This window comes from Lepidochelys kempii, chromosome 9 (genome assembly GCF_965140285.1).
Source record: "Lepidochelys kempii isolate rLepKem1 chromosome 9, rLepKem1.hap1, whole genome shotgun sequence".
Taxonomy (NCBI): domain Eukaryota; kingdom Metazoa; phylum Chordata; order Testudines; family Cheloniidae; genus Lepidochelys; species Lepidochelys kempii.
This window is the reverse complement of record NC_136388.1, coordinates 24,140,300-24,157,852: the sequence shown is the minus strand read 5'-3', so window position 1 is coordinate 24,157,852 and position 17,553 is coordinate 24,140,300. Positions and strand designations below refer to the sequence as shown.

General features: G+C 40.0%; 1 protein-coding gene across 15 annotated transcripts in view; it reads right to left on the bottom strand.

Moving 5' to 3' along the window:
• VEPH1 (ventricular zone expressed PH domain containing 1) overlaps positions 1-17,553 on the bottom strand; it is a 183,927-nt gene that overhangs the window by 117,645 nt on the left and 48,729 nt on the right. For 14 of the 15 annotated variants that reach the window (XR_012160752.2, XM_073359569.2, XM_073359567.2 and 11 more), the window contains 2 exons: positions 16,429-16,638; positions 5,456-5,676 (listed from right to left, as the gene is read on the bottom strand). Coding sequence is in view for 14 of the 15 variants with exons in the window: in XM_073359569.2 (XP_073215670.1) it covers positions 5,456-5,676; positions 16,429-16,638 (431 nt within the window). In the remaining variant the exon portion in view is untranslated. Of the gene's footprint in view, positions 1-5,455; positions 5,677-14,367; positions 14,643-16,428; positions 16,639-17,553 lie in introns of those variants that run through there. The other variant, XM_073359581.2, reaches the window with a different exon arrangement.

The window sequence follows — 17,553 nt, the reverse complement described above, 5'->3', positions numbered from 1 at the left end:
TTAAACCAAGCATAGTTTGTAAAGTTTTAGCAGTAGAAAGCATTTTATCATTATTTTTCTTGTAACCATTTCTGATTTTAAAGCCTTAATACTTGTACTCACTTAAAACCTATTTTTTGTAGTTAAATACACCTTTTTTTGTTCTTAATCAAAATTAATCCAGTGTCGTGAATTGTGTGAGTAACTCCATTTAAGAAGGCAAGTTGTTGTATATTATTCTCTTACAGGGACAATGGACCTTTGTTATCTGAACTGTCCAGGAGAGGGTTGGACAGTGTAATACAGAATACACATTTCTGGAGGGAAAATCCAGGTCTGGGAGTGTGTTGGGTTTGTGGTAACCCAGGCTGGTAGAAGCCAGAGTGTGATTGGAGCATGTTGGCAGGCTGCAGCTGTACAGAGACACTCAGAGTGTGATGTGCATGGTGGAAGGCTGTTTGTGAGCAGCCCAGGTGGGAGCTACAGCAGCAAGACATTGTAAGGCACCCAAGGTTCAGGGCAGGGGTGACACAGACCTTCTCTGGTGTGGATTGCACCCCAAAAGGTCATAGGGAACTAATATCTTTTACTGAACCAACTTCTGTTGGTGAAAGAGACACACTTTTGAGCTACATGAGTGCTTTTGTTTATCATCTTAGACCAAAAGGGCTAGATTGTGACTAGCCCTGCGAGGGCCTCATTTTGTCCCTCAGATGCCATGATAAGATGGGAGATGTTATGAGAGAACTCTATGTCTGTACAGATGTGAAGAGTTACTAGCTAAGGTGCCAATAGAAGGCATTCATGAACATGTAGCATAGTTTCTAGGTTTTGTAGGACAGATCAAACTTGTTGGTGTCCACTGCAAATGTCTTCCTTTGTGGTGTTCTTTACATCAGCTCTTCATATGGTTCAGGGGTTGATCCCATCACGTGCTCTCTGAATCAAGGGCTGTGAGGCAAGGGCTAACATCAGTAGAGATGTATTTATTAATCAGGTGATCTTGTTAGCTAGTCTACCTAAGAAAGGGTGAGGAGGAATGAGGGAAGGGTCATGGAGTCCCCCCACCCCCTCCCCAGTGACGCTAAGATGGCACTGGAAGAGCACAGGTTGCCTGCTTGCAAAGCCTGGATCCTGGCCTGTGCTCCCTCAGCACTCATGGTGATGCACCTGCAAGCTAAGGCCAAAGAGTCACAGTTCAGCCCTTTCATCCAACCAGCCTCAGCACGCATCAGCCTCCATGACTGATTTCAGCCAAGCTCTGGGAATGGAGTTACTTCTGGTAACTGCTTTGCCTAGAGAAAACAAAGCACCTTTTTGTGTGACGCACAGAAATAGCAGTAGCTGTTTTTGATTTCTCTATGATGGAAAGGTGAGGGACAGTACGGTAGGTCATGTTTTGTGCATTAAATCCTTCCTAGTGTCCCTTTCTTCAAAGTATACGAAATGGGGAGCACTGCTCTCAGTCTGTGAGCAACAACTGAACAGAAGGTGTTTAGCTGGTTTATTGTTTTTTGTTTTAAAAGCTGGACATATCAAATCTTGTAAAACAATCCAACAACTGTGCAGAGCTAATCACTGGGCCATTTAAAAAAATTGCTGGATGCATCAAATTATGTAAAATATACTCCTAGCGAAAGTAAAAGAACATAAGAATGGTCACACTGGGTCAGACCAATGATCCATCTAGCCCTATATCCTGCCTTCTGACAATGGCAAATACCAGGTGCTTGAGAAGGAATGAACAGAACAGGGCAGTTATTGAGTGATACATCTCCTGTTGTCCACTCCCAGCTTCTGGCAGTCAGTGGTTAGGGACAACCAGAGCATGGGGTTGCATCCCTGACCATCTTGGCTATTAGCTATTGATGGACCTATCCTTCATGAACTTATCTAATTCTTTTTTGAACCCTGTTATAGTTTTGGCCTTCACAGTGTCCCCTGGCAATGAGTTCCACAGGTTGACTGTATGTTGTGGGAAGAACTACTTCATTTCTTTGTTTTAAACCTGCGGCCTGTTAATTTCACTGGGTGAGTCCTGGGTCTTGTGTTATGTGAAGGAGTAAATAACACTTCCTTATTCACTTTCTCCACACCAGTCATGATTTTATAGACCTCTATCATACCCTGAGATGTTTCCTGAGATGATCATTTTAGTATGAGATACTATGACCTGGGGCACTATATTCAGAGTGCAAACTTCAGTAGACACGTCCAAGGCAGTTACACGCCAAAAATCCAGCTACAGGTAATGTTAACTTAGTTTCTCAGGAAGAAGAGTTTTTTAAACTTTTGCATTATCCAGTTACAGCACCCAATGAGTGTAACTACATTTTCTAGGTCCTTCTCAACCTTCTCCCTTAGTCTCTTCTCCCAGACTTGGATACAATATTGGGTGACCAGATGTCCCAATTTTATCGGGACAGTCCTGATATTTGGGGCGTTTTCTTATATAGGCTCCAATTACCTCCCACCACCATCCCGATTTTTCACACTTGCTGTCTGGTCACCCTAATACCATACCACTTCCACATAGCTCCTGAAATCTGGAATAACCCCTGTCACGGTTCCTCCCCCACTCTGAACTCTAGGGTACAGATGTGGGGACCTGCATGAAAAACCTCCTAAGCTTATCTTTACCCGCTTAGGTCAAAACTTCCCCAAGGTACAAAATATTACACCCGTTATCCTTGGACCGCCCGCTACCACCACCAAACTAATACTGGTTACTGGGGAAGAGCTGTTTGGACGCATCCTTCCCCCCAAAATACTTCCCAAAACCTTGCACCCCACTTCCTGGACAAGGTTTGGTAAAAAGCCTCACCAATTTGCCTAGGTGACTACAGACCCAGACCCTTGGATCTTAAGAACAATGAACAATCCTCCCAACACTTGCACCCCCCACTTTCCTGGGAAATGTTGGATAAAAAGCCTCACCAATTTGCATAGGTGACCACAGACCCAAACCCTTGGATCTGAGAACAATGAAAAAGCATTCAGTGTTTTACAAGAAGACTTTTAATAAAAAATAGAAGTAAATAGAAATAAAGAAATCCCCCCTGTAAAATCAGGATGGTAGATATCTTATAGGGTAATTAGATTCAAAAACATAGAGAACCCCTCTAGGCAAAACCTTAAGTTACAAAAAAGATACACAGACAGAAATAGTTATTCTATTCAGCACAATTCTTTTCTCAGCCATTTAAAGAAATCATAATCTAACACATACCTAGCTAGATTACTTACTAAAAGTTCTAAGACTCCATTCCTGTCCTGTCCCTGGCCAAGACGACTACAGACAGACACAGACCCTTTGTTTCTCTCCCTCCTCCCAGCTTTTGAAAGTATCTTGTCTCCTCATTGGTCATTTTGGTCAGGTGCCAGCGAGGTTACCTTTAGCTTCTTAACCCTTTACAGGTGAGAGGAGCTTTCCCCTGGCCAGGAGGGATTTCAAAGGGGTTTACCCTTCCCTTTATATTTATGACAACCCCTCTCTTCTCAGGTGCCAAGCAACCTCTTGCTATTCTATTCAGATTATTATACTGAGCCCAGCACCTTGGTATCCAAACACTTTCCAGCAGTGCACTAAGTAATATGATTAGCTACAAATCTCCCACAAATCACACCTAAAACACACTTTCACCTTTCAACACTGATCTCTGCTTTGGTGCTGTCCATCCCTATTTCTGCATTTGATCTTGTAAGCTGCACATTGTATTTGGCTGAGTTAGATTGTAAGCTTCTATGAGTAGGGATATTGTTTATTATATTACGTGTTTGTCAAACATTCTGTACACCTGCAAGGCTCTTGAAATGAAATAATCCAGTGGCCAGTTCATGTATGTTGATACAAACCTTATGCCTTTCTCTTCTGTTGATGTCCCCACATGAGAAGCTAGTCACATACTTAGAAGCACAGTGACAAATTCAAGTCTGGGGTAATTCCACTGAAGTTAGGTCCATATTGTTTATTTTATTTCAAGCAAAGGCTTTTCAAGCTCTCAAATGAAAGTCACAGGGATTATTTTCACTCCACATTAGAAAATCTGAGCAATGCCTCCTGTCAACTGAGCTAATACACATGTTATCTGGAGGAAGGTATGGTGAAGCCTCCTCGTGAGATACTAAAAGTTAAAATAAATACTTGAAAATCTGTGTATTAAGTTACTTCTGATAGGAGAAGGGACAAAAGTCTTAGAAAACAGGAGTGCCCCATACACTGAGCAATGTGTAAGTGTATGAGCAGAATCATTATTTGATATTTCTGCAATGGTCCTAAAAATAATTTTCTTTACCTCCTCCCTTAAATGCCACCACATTTCCCTTATCACTGCCAGCTATAACTCCTTCCAAAGTGGTACACTTCCTATGTTGTGAAATTCTTTGTAGCAATTCCTCTGCCATTAGAGATAATGCCCTTGGCCAGGATTTTCAAAAATGGACTTCTAAAGTTAGACTCCTAAATCCACATGGCACCTGAATAAGTGACCTGATTTTAAAAAGTCCTAAGCCTATAGTAGAACCACAGACTTCACTGGGAGTTGGCGCGTGCTCAGGACTTTTGAAGATCAGATCACTTATTCTGCTGCCTATATATGGAGTTAGAAGTCTGTCTTTGGACTCCTGTTTTGAAAATCTTGGCACTTGTCTTCAGGATTCCCTTAACCCTTCCAGATGCCTCCTTGACTCTCCCCTCTGATGTTTTCCAGCTCTCTCTGAGACTACCGCTGTACTTTCTGATCTTCCTCACTACTGCTGAATGGTTGTCTGGTTCTTCATGTTTGATTAGGGAATCACAAAGTAGAGTAGGGAAAGCCCTACCAAATCTACTCCAGTCCCTTGCCAACTCCAGATTGTTCATATTCTTCAGTGTTTTGCTCAACCCAATATATATGACTCAGATGACTGGGCTTCCAGCACTTCCCTAGCAAAATTATTCCACCTTTTAAAAGGCCTTGATGTCTCCTACTCTGCAATTTGTTATTTAGTCCTTTAACCATTTAACTGCTTTTCAGCCCTTCTGACTGGTGGCAATCCTCCTCTCATCATATTGGTGTATTTTGGAGGGTGCAAAATAGAATAGATACTAGTACCATCCCTCCTTCCTAGATTCATAGGTTTTAAGGCCAGAAGGGACCATTCTGATCATCTAGTCGGACCTCCTGCACAACATAGGCTATAGAATTTTGCCAAGTGCTTTCTGCATTAAGTCCTGTTTGAACTAGAGCAGGCCTTCTAGAATGGCATCCGATTTTGATATAAAATTGATTGAAAGTAAGTTTAGAGGTGGCAGCCTACAGTGATGGTAGAGGACCTCTGATATCCTGACTTTACTGAAGTTCCCTGCAGGTACTTGTATATTAGCTCATTACTAATTGAGTACATTTAGCATAATTGTATACTCCTGTCACTCATCACACCGTGACACATGTCTCCACTTATCCAGATATAAGATTAATACAGAAACTAGTTTTACCTGCTTCCTAATGTGGTGTAGTTTTCCAGTTGTCTGATCAGAAGCTTGGCTATGGCAGTGAAACTGTTACTCATACGGTAGATATCTCTGCTCTGGTTGCCCAGAATATTTGAGAAGGTGTCGGTGATGTCCTTAATCTCCAGCAGAAGAATATGGTGAAACGAGTGTTCCATGTTGGCCAGCTGATTTACCAAATAGATCAGACACATCCTGGCTCTCTCCTATCCATTAAAAGAAGATAAATCCATTTTAAAAGGAATGCCTTTAATATTTGTTTAAAACTAAAGCCGATTGTGTGTATGTTACTGAGAAAAGCACAAAGGAAACGTGCAGTGGTTGTTTCCTGGATTACTGAGAAAAGGACAATTGCATCAACTGATGACATTATTTTTACATACAGTTCCTTTTATTCTATATTATCTATGCTGGCCTGACACCAATACACCTGACTTACAATTTACAGCTGTAGAGAGAGACTTGAAGGACAAACTCCTGAAGACATTGTTTTCAGAGTGGCAGCCTGGCCCAGTGGGTAGGGCACAGGAATAAGAATCAGGAGACATGGGCTCTATCATTGACTCTGCCACTGGTCTGCTGTGTGAACTTGGGAAGATCTGTTTACCTTTCTGTCCTGTATTTCCTCTCCCCCCTGTTGTTCGTTATGCTGTAACATCTTCAGGGCAGGAATTATTTCTCATGATGGGCCTGGTTCTCATTTACACTAAAGCCTCTCTGGCAGCATGAAGATTTATACCTACTTTAAGGCCCCTTTGCATTACCAGAGTGCTGTAAAGGGCTTTAGAGAATCAGGGCCAAAATAGACATTCACTTAGAAAATCTTCCCGTAAATAACTTTAAGGAAATGCACAATTTAGGTGAAAAAGCCCTATATACTGTTAAACAGCTGGTAGTTCATTTGCATAACTGTAGAACAACATTTAAAACGATTGTACAGTGCAACCAGCAGCTTAACAGCATACAGAACATTATCACTTTAGTTATGCATTTCCTTAAAGTTTTTCCATGTGAATGTCTGGGTTTTTTTAAAGGATTATTAAAGTGTCTCCCATCTAGTTTTACTGGGCTCAGAGCTGATCAGGGCTATTGCATTTGTACACTTTAGCAGTGTCTAAACTAACCAGCCTCACCCTGTATGAGGGTTCTACCAATCACTGCTATCATCTTGAGCCTGCTCTTGCTTCCACTAAGCCAGTGAGAGTTTGGGCATTCAGTAGACACTGTCGCAGATCCTAATATAATTCCTCAGGAAATGCCGATATTATAGTTTTTTTCTCAAAGATATTCTGGGATCTCCTCCTTGCAATTGGTAATATCTCCAAGTGTAATAAAAACTACCTATATAAATGTTGTTCTTATAGAGATATGTGTTAGGATCTCCTATATATATATATGTATTAGTTCTGAAAGTGTGTGTGTATGTCTATTTATATCAGATTCTAAAGTATATCTCCATGAGATGTACCAAGGTTTCTCTGTTTTGTTAGGATTGCTCCATTAACTGTAATACATTCAAACTCCACATTCATCAAAACATTAGAGGGACAAGTATTGAGAAAAGTGCACAGGAGCCACAAATTGCACCAGTACTAGCCAGGTCCAATGAAACAGACTCAAGACCAGACACTCAGTTGGTGTAAATGGGTGTAGTTCCATTGAAATCACAGTCTATTCAGTACATACTTTACAAGTTGTTATAAAACCAGGACGAAATTTTGCTTTCAGGATCTATAGTAAATAAAAATAAAAACATTGTAGCAGAATCCAAAACTTCTTTTTTTGTTTCCCAAAAATTAGCAGAACAATACTCCGCGTGTACTTCAGTGTAATGACATTCTCATGTCTGTTCTTCTTGGGCTATTTAAGAAGGAAAGAAAATAATAATTTCCAATACAGCTGGGACATGAAAATACTGCATGAAAAATATTTATAAAAGAAAAACTAGTGGACTCATTTCAAACGGAGCAGTAACTCATATACTGCACAGTGACTACACATAGGATGAGTTGTTTCTTCTCTTCAAACATCTATTAAAAGCTAACTATAGCGAATCTATCTGTTGAAAAGCTATGGTTTGACTCAGTGCCTTTTTCTCTTTTCTTTATGGGTCTGAGAGATCTTAACTTTTTGGTATATATTCACTAATTTATTTAGAAGACATTCCTCCCTTCAGGAGATAAACAAAGGCTCAATTAACATCTAACACACATTTTTGGTTTCCTAAACAATATTTGTAGCAGACATAACTGGAATGGAAGTTTCCACCATTTTAATGATATTTTGATCCAGCTGGAATGATTCCAGCAATACTAAAATGCTGCTGTTTGCTCAGAAAGGGGTAGAACAATAAACTGTAGCTAGTAATATAATACATAATTATTATACAAAGCAAAACTACAGTGAAAAAACTCAGCATGAAAGCAGCCATTATCTCTGCCACAATTTAGATTAAAAACTCCTCATAAAATGTATTTAGATGTAAATAACCATTGCTTTTTAAGCTTGATTATTTTGTATATTTATATGCTTTACCAAAAGCATCTCTTGCATTTTATGGTATTACATTACCTGTTGTGGGGGAAGATTTTAAATAAAGAAATCAAGATAGGCAACATTTTAAAAATATTTGCTGTGTGGAATCAAGCAGGATCAGGAGACTAGAAAAGAAACCCTGAGTAACTCCAGATACATCGGTGAGCTGAAAACTGTATTGGCTCAAAACACTCAGCATTTGTAGGATTCCTAAAAATGTCCGATTGACTATCCTGCCCAAACTGGAGATACTTTACTTTTGAAAAATTGCCAATTAAGGGTCAAGTTCTGCCTTCAGATTCATACATGAGCCTCCCACTAAAGTCAGTGGAATCTGTGTGTGTGAAAGGAAGACAGACTTTAATCTAAGGGGATGTATTAGGCTTTTCTAGCAAGATCTCGTTTCTTTAGGGGTTCTACCTAAACTATCTGGGTACTGAATACATTTTAGTACAGCACAAGAAGTTGCTTCAAGAAGCTAGAAGGCATTACAGTACTATCTATCTACCTTTACAGTCTATACCCAAAAAGGGCCAAATCCTGAAATCCTTGCCCACTCATTCAAATAAACCTCCCAGAGGAAGGAACTAGGAATAAATAAATAAAGACTTCAGGATTTGGATCAGGACAATTAATAGTAAAAATACCTTAAGCAAGCTGCCTTAAACTCCCAATAAACTGTAAACAAATAGAAAAATGCCAACAATACCTTTGTTATTCCAGTTCTCACCTATTTTCTTCATAAGGTATTTCTGTGGTTGATTCTCCTCTAAGTTTAACTGACCTATGCAAATGGCATATCTGTAACAAAGCTCTAACTCAAGCTATTTTATATAAAAAAGGTGAAAAATCACAAAAGAGACATATTTAGAATGACTATCAGGACACACAATATTTGCATCACCAAGGTGAGCTGCAAGATAAGAAGGGGTCATCAGTATATGTGCATGGGTAGTAGTTGTTTTATTGCTTATACATCTCTGTTGCAAACCACCATCAGAATAAATTAGGCTATTTCCTTTGGTCAGTTGCTGCAATGTTTATGGCTAAACAGCTATGCTTGCACGAGGTTATTACTTCTTTATTTTTATTGGGTGCACTAATTATTCATTTTCTAAATACTTGACATCTGTTCAGCTTTTATGTTGCCAGCTGTGTGTCTGCTTATTTTATCTTTAGTTGATTTCCTGCACTGTCATAAATAACATCCAAAGGTTATAGATGAGTGGAATTTTTGAAGGATTCAAAGAAATGAATTTGTTCTTCAAAAAGTCTACCTCCAGCTGAGAGTCGGGCAGCTTCAGGGGCTCTGCAGACACCAAAACAGCGCCACCGCCTCTGCCTGCTCAATGTCAGAACCTCTGAAGAGAGCTAATGCACTATTTTAACAAAACCTTGGGAAGAAAACTGGAGTATGAGTTGAGGACCACCGTGTTATTATGGGACACCAAAAAAGGTCCCCCGATGAACAACACAAAATATCTCCCCAAAGCTTTCAAAACCTGCTTAACCCCCTAAGAGGGGCCGTGTATACAGACCCCAATCCACCCTACAGGGCAACATATTACACTGTTACTAAAATACCATTCCAGCCCACTTTTTTTCCTTTTTAAATATCAGAGCTAAACATCACATTTTAGGTTGCATGCACAAATTATACCAGGCAGAATGATACTACTGAGATGCTGTGACTCACCAGTACTGACTAACCAGTACTGATGCCCAGTACCAAAACTTTCAGGAACAACAATAGTAATTGTATATTTTACCCCCCACTCCCAGAATTCAGGAATGCTCAAACTTCCAATAACAACATGCAATGCACCGTTTGGGCAAAGACCAAGGATTAGATTCTGTACAGTACAGAACTTACATGTCAGGAGGTGAAGGGTGAAGGTAGCTTTAAATCACCCTTGCAGCCTCCTGAGTCTAGGCTACTCTCCCCACCGCAGGCCCCAGACATAATTTAGACAGACTCAGGGGCCTGTCTAAGTTAGAGTAACCTCCGTAGGCTGTGCCGCATCTCCATAGTGCTCTGTGCTGCAGCCTCATCTCCAACACACCCCTCCTGCCCCCAACCCCACCCTGGACATGCTGCTTGCAAGCCAGACACACCAGTGGTTGTAGGGGAGTCCTTGAAGGACAGCCTGTAGCTATCCTCCTTACTTCCTGCACCAAGGAATTCTTCCCTAACCAGAAGCTGGGTGTGTAGAACCCCATATGACACTCTGGCCCTTCTTCCCAGCGAAAAGTAGCCACAGCAGGAATGAGAGTCTGACTGTAAGCATGGACAATTTCAGGCCAAAAAAACTGAAGCTGGATGTTTCAGAAGGTTATAAGTGTGTGTAACCAGGCAGCAGATACTGGCAAATTGTTTGGGAGCCTTAACAATGCACCATCTGGCCTGAGTACAATATGAAATACATCAGTGTCTCCTGAACCTATCGAATAATGTGGTTCAGAGAAGAGTCAGTAAGTAAAGGCAAATAAGCAGGACACACAGCCAGGTCCAAAGAACATTCCTCTTCCTGTCTGTACTGTTCCTAACCCAGTTGGCCATTTGTATCAGGATAGACAATTTCCATTACCTAGGACAGCGGCTCTCTAACTTTACCAACCCGAAGACCCCTATTTTGATCTAATTTTTTTCACAGACCCCCAAGGTCCCCGCTCAGCCCCAGGCCCTGCCCCCATTCTCTCCTTTCCCCCAAAGCCTCACCCCTGCCCCTCCTCTTCCCTGCCTCTTCTCTCCCATGAGCGCGCCCCATTCCCACTCCTCCCACTCCCTCCCAGTGTCTCCTGCATGCCGCTGAACATCTGTTCCCCAGTGTGCAGGAGGCACTGGGAGGGGGAGGAGGAGGAATTGATCAGTGGGGCCCAGTTTGAGAAATGCTGACTTAGGACATTTTTTAAAAAGCAAAAAAAGAAGGGAAAAGGAGTTGCTTGACAGTGTTGGAAAGTTCACCTTTGCTTGTTCCTTCTATAAATGTTTTTCAATATCTAGTGAAAGGTCTGCCAGATGTCACTGGAAAAGGACAAACAAGTCAAATGTATGTCATCCCTTCAAATACTCAATGTTCATGGCTACATAGCCAGACTGTAACTAAACACTACACTAAATCAGCATGTTACAGCTAGTTAGAAAACAAGACATATGACACAGGAAATAACTTCAGTTACTAAACACTTAACAGAAGATAAGTTCAGAGGAAATACACCACAGGTATATGCCCCAGGCTGAGACAGAAGAGAGTTTGGTAGCTATACCTCTACATATAATGACAGATGAAATATATAGGAAAAATACTCAGCAAATTGTTTCTTTGTAAACTGATTTATTACTGTTTAATATTTCAGTCTCTGTATGAGATGTAAAATCCATCTAGACCATTAATCCCTTATACTTGGTATTGGTATAAATCAACTGAAGTGCCAATGTACTGATTAAATGTTGTCACTTATAAGGTGGTTATTACGAACCACTGCAGCAAAGAGACTGTAGCAGAATGCCTCAGAAAAGTGGTTAAAGCAATACACATCTACTGGGATCTGTGACGCTCTCAAATGGGAGAAAAATGGTCTAATGGACTAAATACAGAACCTGAATCAAATGCCTCAGTTCTAATTACAGCTCTGCTAGTTTTAGGTTTAATTAGTTAGAGATTGTAAAGCTTTTGTGTGATGTGAGCTGCTAAGAATTGTTTGTAGAAATGAACAAATGCTGCATGGGATTGGTCAATATCAATTGCTGGGGAAGGTTAAATTTACTAGGTTCCCTAACCATGCTAAAAGGCAGCAACAAGCTAATTTTGGCTCACTCTGCCCTGCTAGCCTGGGTTTTTGACATTAATGGCAGATATGCTTGCTGAGCTGAAACAGAGGTCTGATTTAATTCTCATAAGATTTGTTTAATTAGATCTAATTTAAAATTACCCAAGCTCTATTAGAAATAGTAAACATGATTTCTTCTTGTGCTCTTTCCACCATTGTGGGCAGACAGCTATTGCCTGTCTGTTGTGACACTATATACTGCAAATCAAGAGCCAAAAGACAGAATTTGCCCTATTGCAACAAGTGAAATCAAACCAAAAAAAATGACTTTTGCTAGTATATTTCACTCAGTCTATTATTAAACAAAAGTGACATTCTTAGACTAGAAATGCTCATAGAGATGGTATATACACCACTTGCTGCCCTTCTCCCCATCACCACCACGTGCATTCTAAAAAAGTCATCAATTGATTTTCAAATACAGCTGGTTATACTGACACTTAAGCAAGGTACAAACAATTACATGGAGCCTTGATTTTTGGGTCCCTGCATTCTGCACTGATTTATCAGCCCTCGCATGCTTAATCTCCCTATCAACCAACTGGATCGTAGAGGCAGAATACACCTCCAATCCCTGAACTCATCCCCTGAACCAGAATCTAAATGGTCACAGCCCAATTTCCCCCTTCCTCTCCATCAGACTCTCGCCTTAAATAAAAGCAACTACCTAACCTAAGTTTATGGGAATGACAATTCCCCATCCATCAAAACAGTTGCATGAAGGAGCATTTTCCCATAAACTTCACTACATTCCTGGTGTGTTCTTATCACATCAATTTATCCTTTGCAACACTAGTGATGGACAAAACATAGCTAGATATAACTTGAGTCTGTCTGAAGTACACAGGGGCAGGCAATGTACAGTATAACAGAGACTCTGTTGGGTTAAGCCAGCTGAACTGCACCTTCATCTTGATGGCAAATCATTTATCAGAGCTTGCAGTCTTCCCTTCTAGTTCCGCCTATGGCTCCTTCCTCATCAAACATATTTATTACTTCTGTGTGCTGATGTCTGTCAGTAAGCTGTGTGACAATCTGCAGAACACAGAGGCACAATGATGCCTCATGATACAAAAGAAATATTTTGGGATGAAGGAAGAGGGGTGGTAGGAGAAAGAGTATTTACTCCAGAGATTCTTTGTAGGTCAATGTCACTATTTAGGACCCTGGAATCATCTGTAGCTAAGCAAATGAAGATAATGATAACAATAATCAAATGTCATGTTTCAAGGCATAACCTAAGTACCTGCATGGGTTCAGGAAGTTTGTTTGTTTGTGTTTGTGTTTGATTTGTTTGTTTGTTTGGGGGGTGGCCGAGCACATGGTTTCAGTACTTTATTATATCTCTTTTCACCTTCCTCAGACATATTCACTATTAGCCTCTACTGGTTGCAAGGTAGAGGACAAGATGAACCAAAGGGCTGGAAGTTAGGAGCCTAAATACTTTTGTGGATCTGGGCCCAAGGTCTGATCCAGGAAGGCAAATCTTATGGTAAATTCCTAACGTAAGAATGTGGAGAGCACCTGCATGCAGGACATTTGTATTCTGTCTCCTGCGGTCTAGTGGCTGAATAGTCTAACTGCATCTTTTATTTAGATCAGGTAGTCACTGAAGAACACGCTGGGAGCAGCAGTCACATTAGGAAGCTCTGCGTGTGTGTGCGTGTGTGCACCTGCACGTGGTGCTCCTGTGTGATACAATAGCAAAAGTTCTGTTTGTGCAACCTGTTTCCATATGTTCCTTTTCCTGACTCATCTGCATTTATGCGCTCTATATAGTCCACATTATATTTCAATTCCTGGGACGGAACACACTATAGTGGAGTTACTTTAGTGTCTTTCCATATATTTGACCCCAGGGAATCAATTGCACCATAGAAATTATTCAGAAATATGAGTTTCTGTTAATATAATTTATATGTTTTACTTTTTCGACCCTGCAACCCGCTTGCAAGAAAAACTTATGGGAGGCGCTGCAGTACTGGGCCTAAGCCCAAGATGAATCACTGAAATAAACAATGATCTTTTAGCTGAAGAAAGAAACCTAAATGTCGAGTTACATTTTTAGAAAAATGAATGCTGTTGTCTCAGGAGCAAAATACCATTATGCTGATATTTTAATGGACAATTTGAAAATAAACTTCAATAAAGGATTTCAAAACATTTAAGTTGTTTCTTGATATTCCAAAGTTATTCTACTTCTGATCTATACAGAGAGGGTCAGTTGCTATAGCCTTACTCAGACAAAGTCCAGTTGACTTCAGTGGGAGTTCTGCCTTAGTGATCTCTGTGTAGGACGTGAGAGGAGACTGTAGGATTTATCTCTTACTGGAATAAACTAATCAGGTTATTGTAACATAGGCACCACTCCTATGTTTGTGAAAATGTTTACATTTACTATGTTCCATGCAGGTTCTGTCTATAATCAAATTCTGTCACAAATCTAAAAATCTGAATCATTTAGCATAAGTTGTTTGAATTTAGCACAACATCAATTTTAATTTTACAGGCTATTGATTTGAAATCGAAGGAAAATGTCTATTAATAACTGTGAACGACATATAAAGCACATATGCACAGGAATGAATATAAAACCTCATTAGAATTTATGACATGCCACGTTTCTATCTAATGGCTCAGTGTCCTCAGAACACACCATGTCTTCTGAGTAGAGAGTACTTTGCAGGTTTCCGGTGTTAATCTCAGCAAGGGTTATATTTCTTAGTACTTGCAGACATCAGCAAAGTAGAAGAGCTTGTGCAGCATATGGGGTTGACAGTCACTCCACTATAAATCTAAAGATGGACTATGACAGAGATATTACAAAGTGATTGAACATACTATAGTGCTCTCCTCAACAAAACCCGATATAGTTAGTGATTTAGGGCATTTAAAACAGAAAACAGACCAAAATGTCTTTGTGTGTGTAAGTGATGTTACCCTCTATTGGTTGAACCACCAAGAAGACACAGGATCTACTACTATTGTTAATAAGATACCTGTCATTTAGGAGTGGAAGGACAGGGGTTCAGTCTCCATCCTCAAAGAGGGTATGTATGAAAGAGGTTTATGTACTATAGTTATCTCTGTAGTATACAGATTAGTTACACATGCTGTCATTTATTCACTATTTGCTAACTGTGGTCTCCATTTAGAATGACATCAAGATTTCATATTAGTGAGTAAAGCACTAAAATGGGTAGTCTTAATGGTGCAAGTTATTAGCATGATATGCAAAGTCATAATTCAGCCATGCACCTCCCAGTAGCATTGTGAGCCTAGATCCTTTTGCAGCATGCTGCGAGATTACTCAAAGGAGTGGGGCCCTGTAAAAAAAAATCATCCATGCTCACTCAGGCTGCCAGGAGAGAGGTGACAAGTACTGAATTAAAATCCACAGCATTAAAAAGTCAACTCTTACCCCCCCTCCACACACACACCTCCCAACAGTATTGGAGATACTGACACTTTTGTCTGTACTTTAAAAAGGAAATGAGCTGGCAACTACAGCTAATGAATGACATTTGATGGCAGCCACTGTACCTTGTGCTATATCACATTATGGTCACAAAAGAATTCCTTTAGCTCTGCAAGCACACCATACAATACAACCCTCCCATCCAAACTTTCGTGGACCTTCCTACTATACAGAGTTAAAAGACAGTGTACAGAGTTGGAGTTTCCAGAATGTGTTCCCACAAATTGACTTTTTATATGTAATAATCCCATTGGTCCAGATTCTGATCCCAGCTACATCAGTGTAAATCCAGAGTAACTCCATAATGTCCATGTAGTCATTCCAGATTTACATTGGTGTTCCTGAGATGAGACTCTGGTCCATCGTTCCCAGGGAACAGTTTCAGTTTAAGGACATGTGCATAGAATATCCAATTAACTGTGAACACACAGCCAAATATTTAGATTATGTTATCCAAATAAGTTCGTATTTTACTGCCTTATTAAAACAACATTGTGGACTGTTTATTTGTTTCTTAAATTTAACAACATACAAAGGCTGTAGATTCCCCCCGCCCTCCCAAATGCTCTGCCTTTAATTTAAACACTAGATATTGCAGTCTCACTTGGCTTTGCTATCTAAATAATGATCTTTTTGTGTTGTTATATAAAAGTTTTAAAATATGACTTAAGAAGAGAACAACTCCAGAACCCATAAACAGAAAAGGAGACATACTGCATCTGATGCACAGTCCTAATTCTTCTTTAGACCTTTATCTTTCCCTGCCCCCGTCCAGTAATCTTTTGTGGAAGATTGTCCACTTCCACACCAATTCATGTCTCCCTTCTTCAGGACTCAGTACTGTATCTATATTCCTTCGGATGGCTGGACATGACTGCAGCCAGCAATTACGACACCCTGATTGATCTCTTTTGCTATCGGCTTGCCTATTCACCCTAATGTTACACTTGTGACATAGTGTCTTATATGTACTTGGCAGTAATATTGTGAGTGTATACAAATTGGGAGGCTTGGTTGCAAGTCCAGAAGGTACTGAATGGGGCCTCTCATTTTTTACTTAGGGCCCAGCAAACAAAGGGAGGAAAACATGTTTTTAAAAAAATTAGTTATTTACCTCATCAACGTGCCCAACAGCTCCATAAATCTTTGCAGTTTGTCCAATGAGGCTTGGAAAACTCTCACCAATCTCTTTCAGCATTGGAAGAAAACTGGTCAATGTTACCGGTTCATAGCCTGATATTTCTATCAGTATATTTAGGATAATGTCATTATGGTTAGGGTCTCTTAAGTGACCAATTAGAAAAGGAATGCATTCTTTTAGCACCTATAAAATAAAAAGGGAAAATGAATCACAAATATATTTGTAATGGAGCCAAGACAAATACTGCATATGGCAGTGATAAAAGAGCAATTAGATTTTGATTTTGAACTATGCAATCCATTTTTGTAATATTAAAGATTTTCCACCTGTGACAATCTTCACATAGCGCTCCCACTCAGGTCAAGGGGAGTTCAGTTCCACACATGGAACAAGTGTGGGCTATTGCCTTAACTTCTACATACATAACTGCAACATTTCATAATTAAGGAAATGCTTAACTGGTGAAAACCAAAACTTTCTCCTTTTGCTAATGCTATGTTTTATTGATTAAAACAATTTGCGAATCTTTCCAGTGAGGCAGTAAATTAAGGATTTGTAGAAATTCTTGCTTTCCCCAAGAGACTGACTAAAACTAGTGGCTGAAACAAAGACAGGAATAAGGGACAAGATCCTCATCTGGTGTGAAATGATGTAGCTCCATTTTCCTCAGTGTAGCTACAGCAATTTACAGCAGCTGAGGATCTGGTCCTTAAAACTGTGAAAGATCCAGTAAGCAGTATGCAGTATGGTCAGCTACAGCAGCATCAATATTCCAGTATGTGCATGTTACTGTATGACTATTAAGTGTCTATCAATATATATCCAAGTCAGAGTGACTGTTGTCATATATTTCAGAGTAGCAGCCTTGTTAGTCTGTATTTGCAAAAAGAAAGAGAGTACTTGTGGCATCTTAGAGACTAACAAATTTATTTGAGCATAAGCTTTCGTGAGCTACAGCTCACTTCATCGGATGCATTCAGTTTATGTGATCACACACTACCATTGTAATGCATGTATGTGATGAGAAGTTGAATGTGACTGTTTCACTGGTGCATGAACTCTGGAGAGTTACTGCTCATAATAAGGAAAAATCAATAC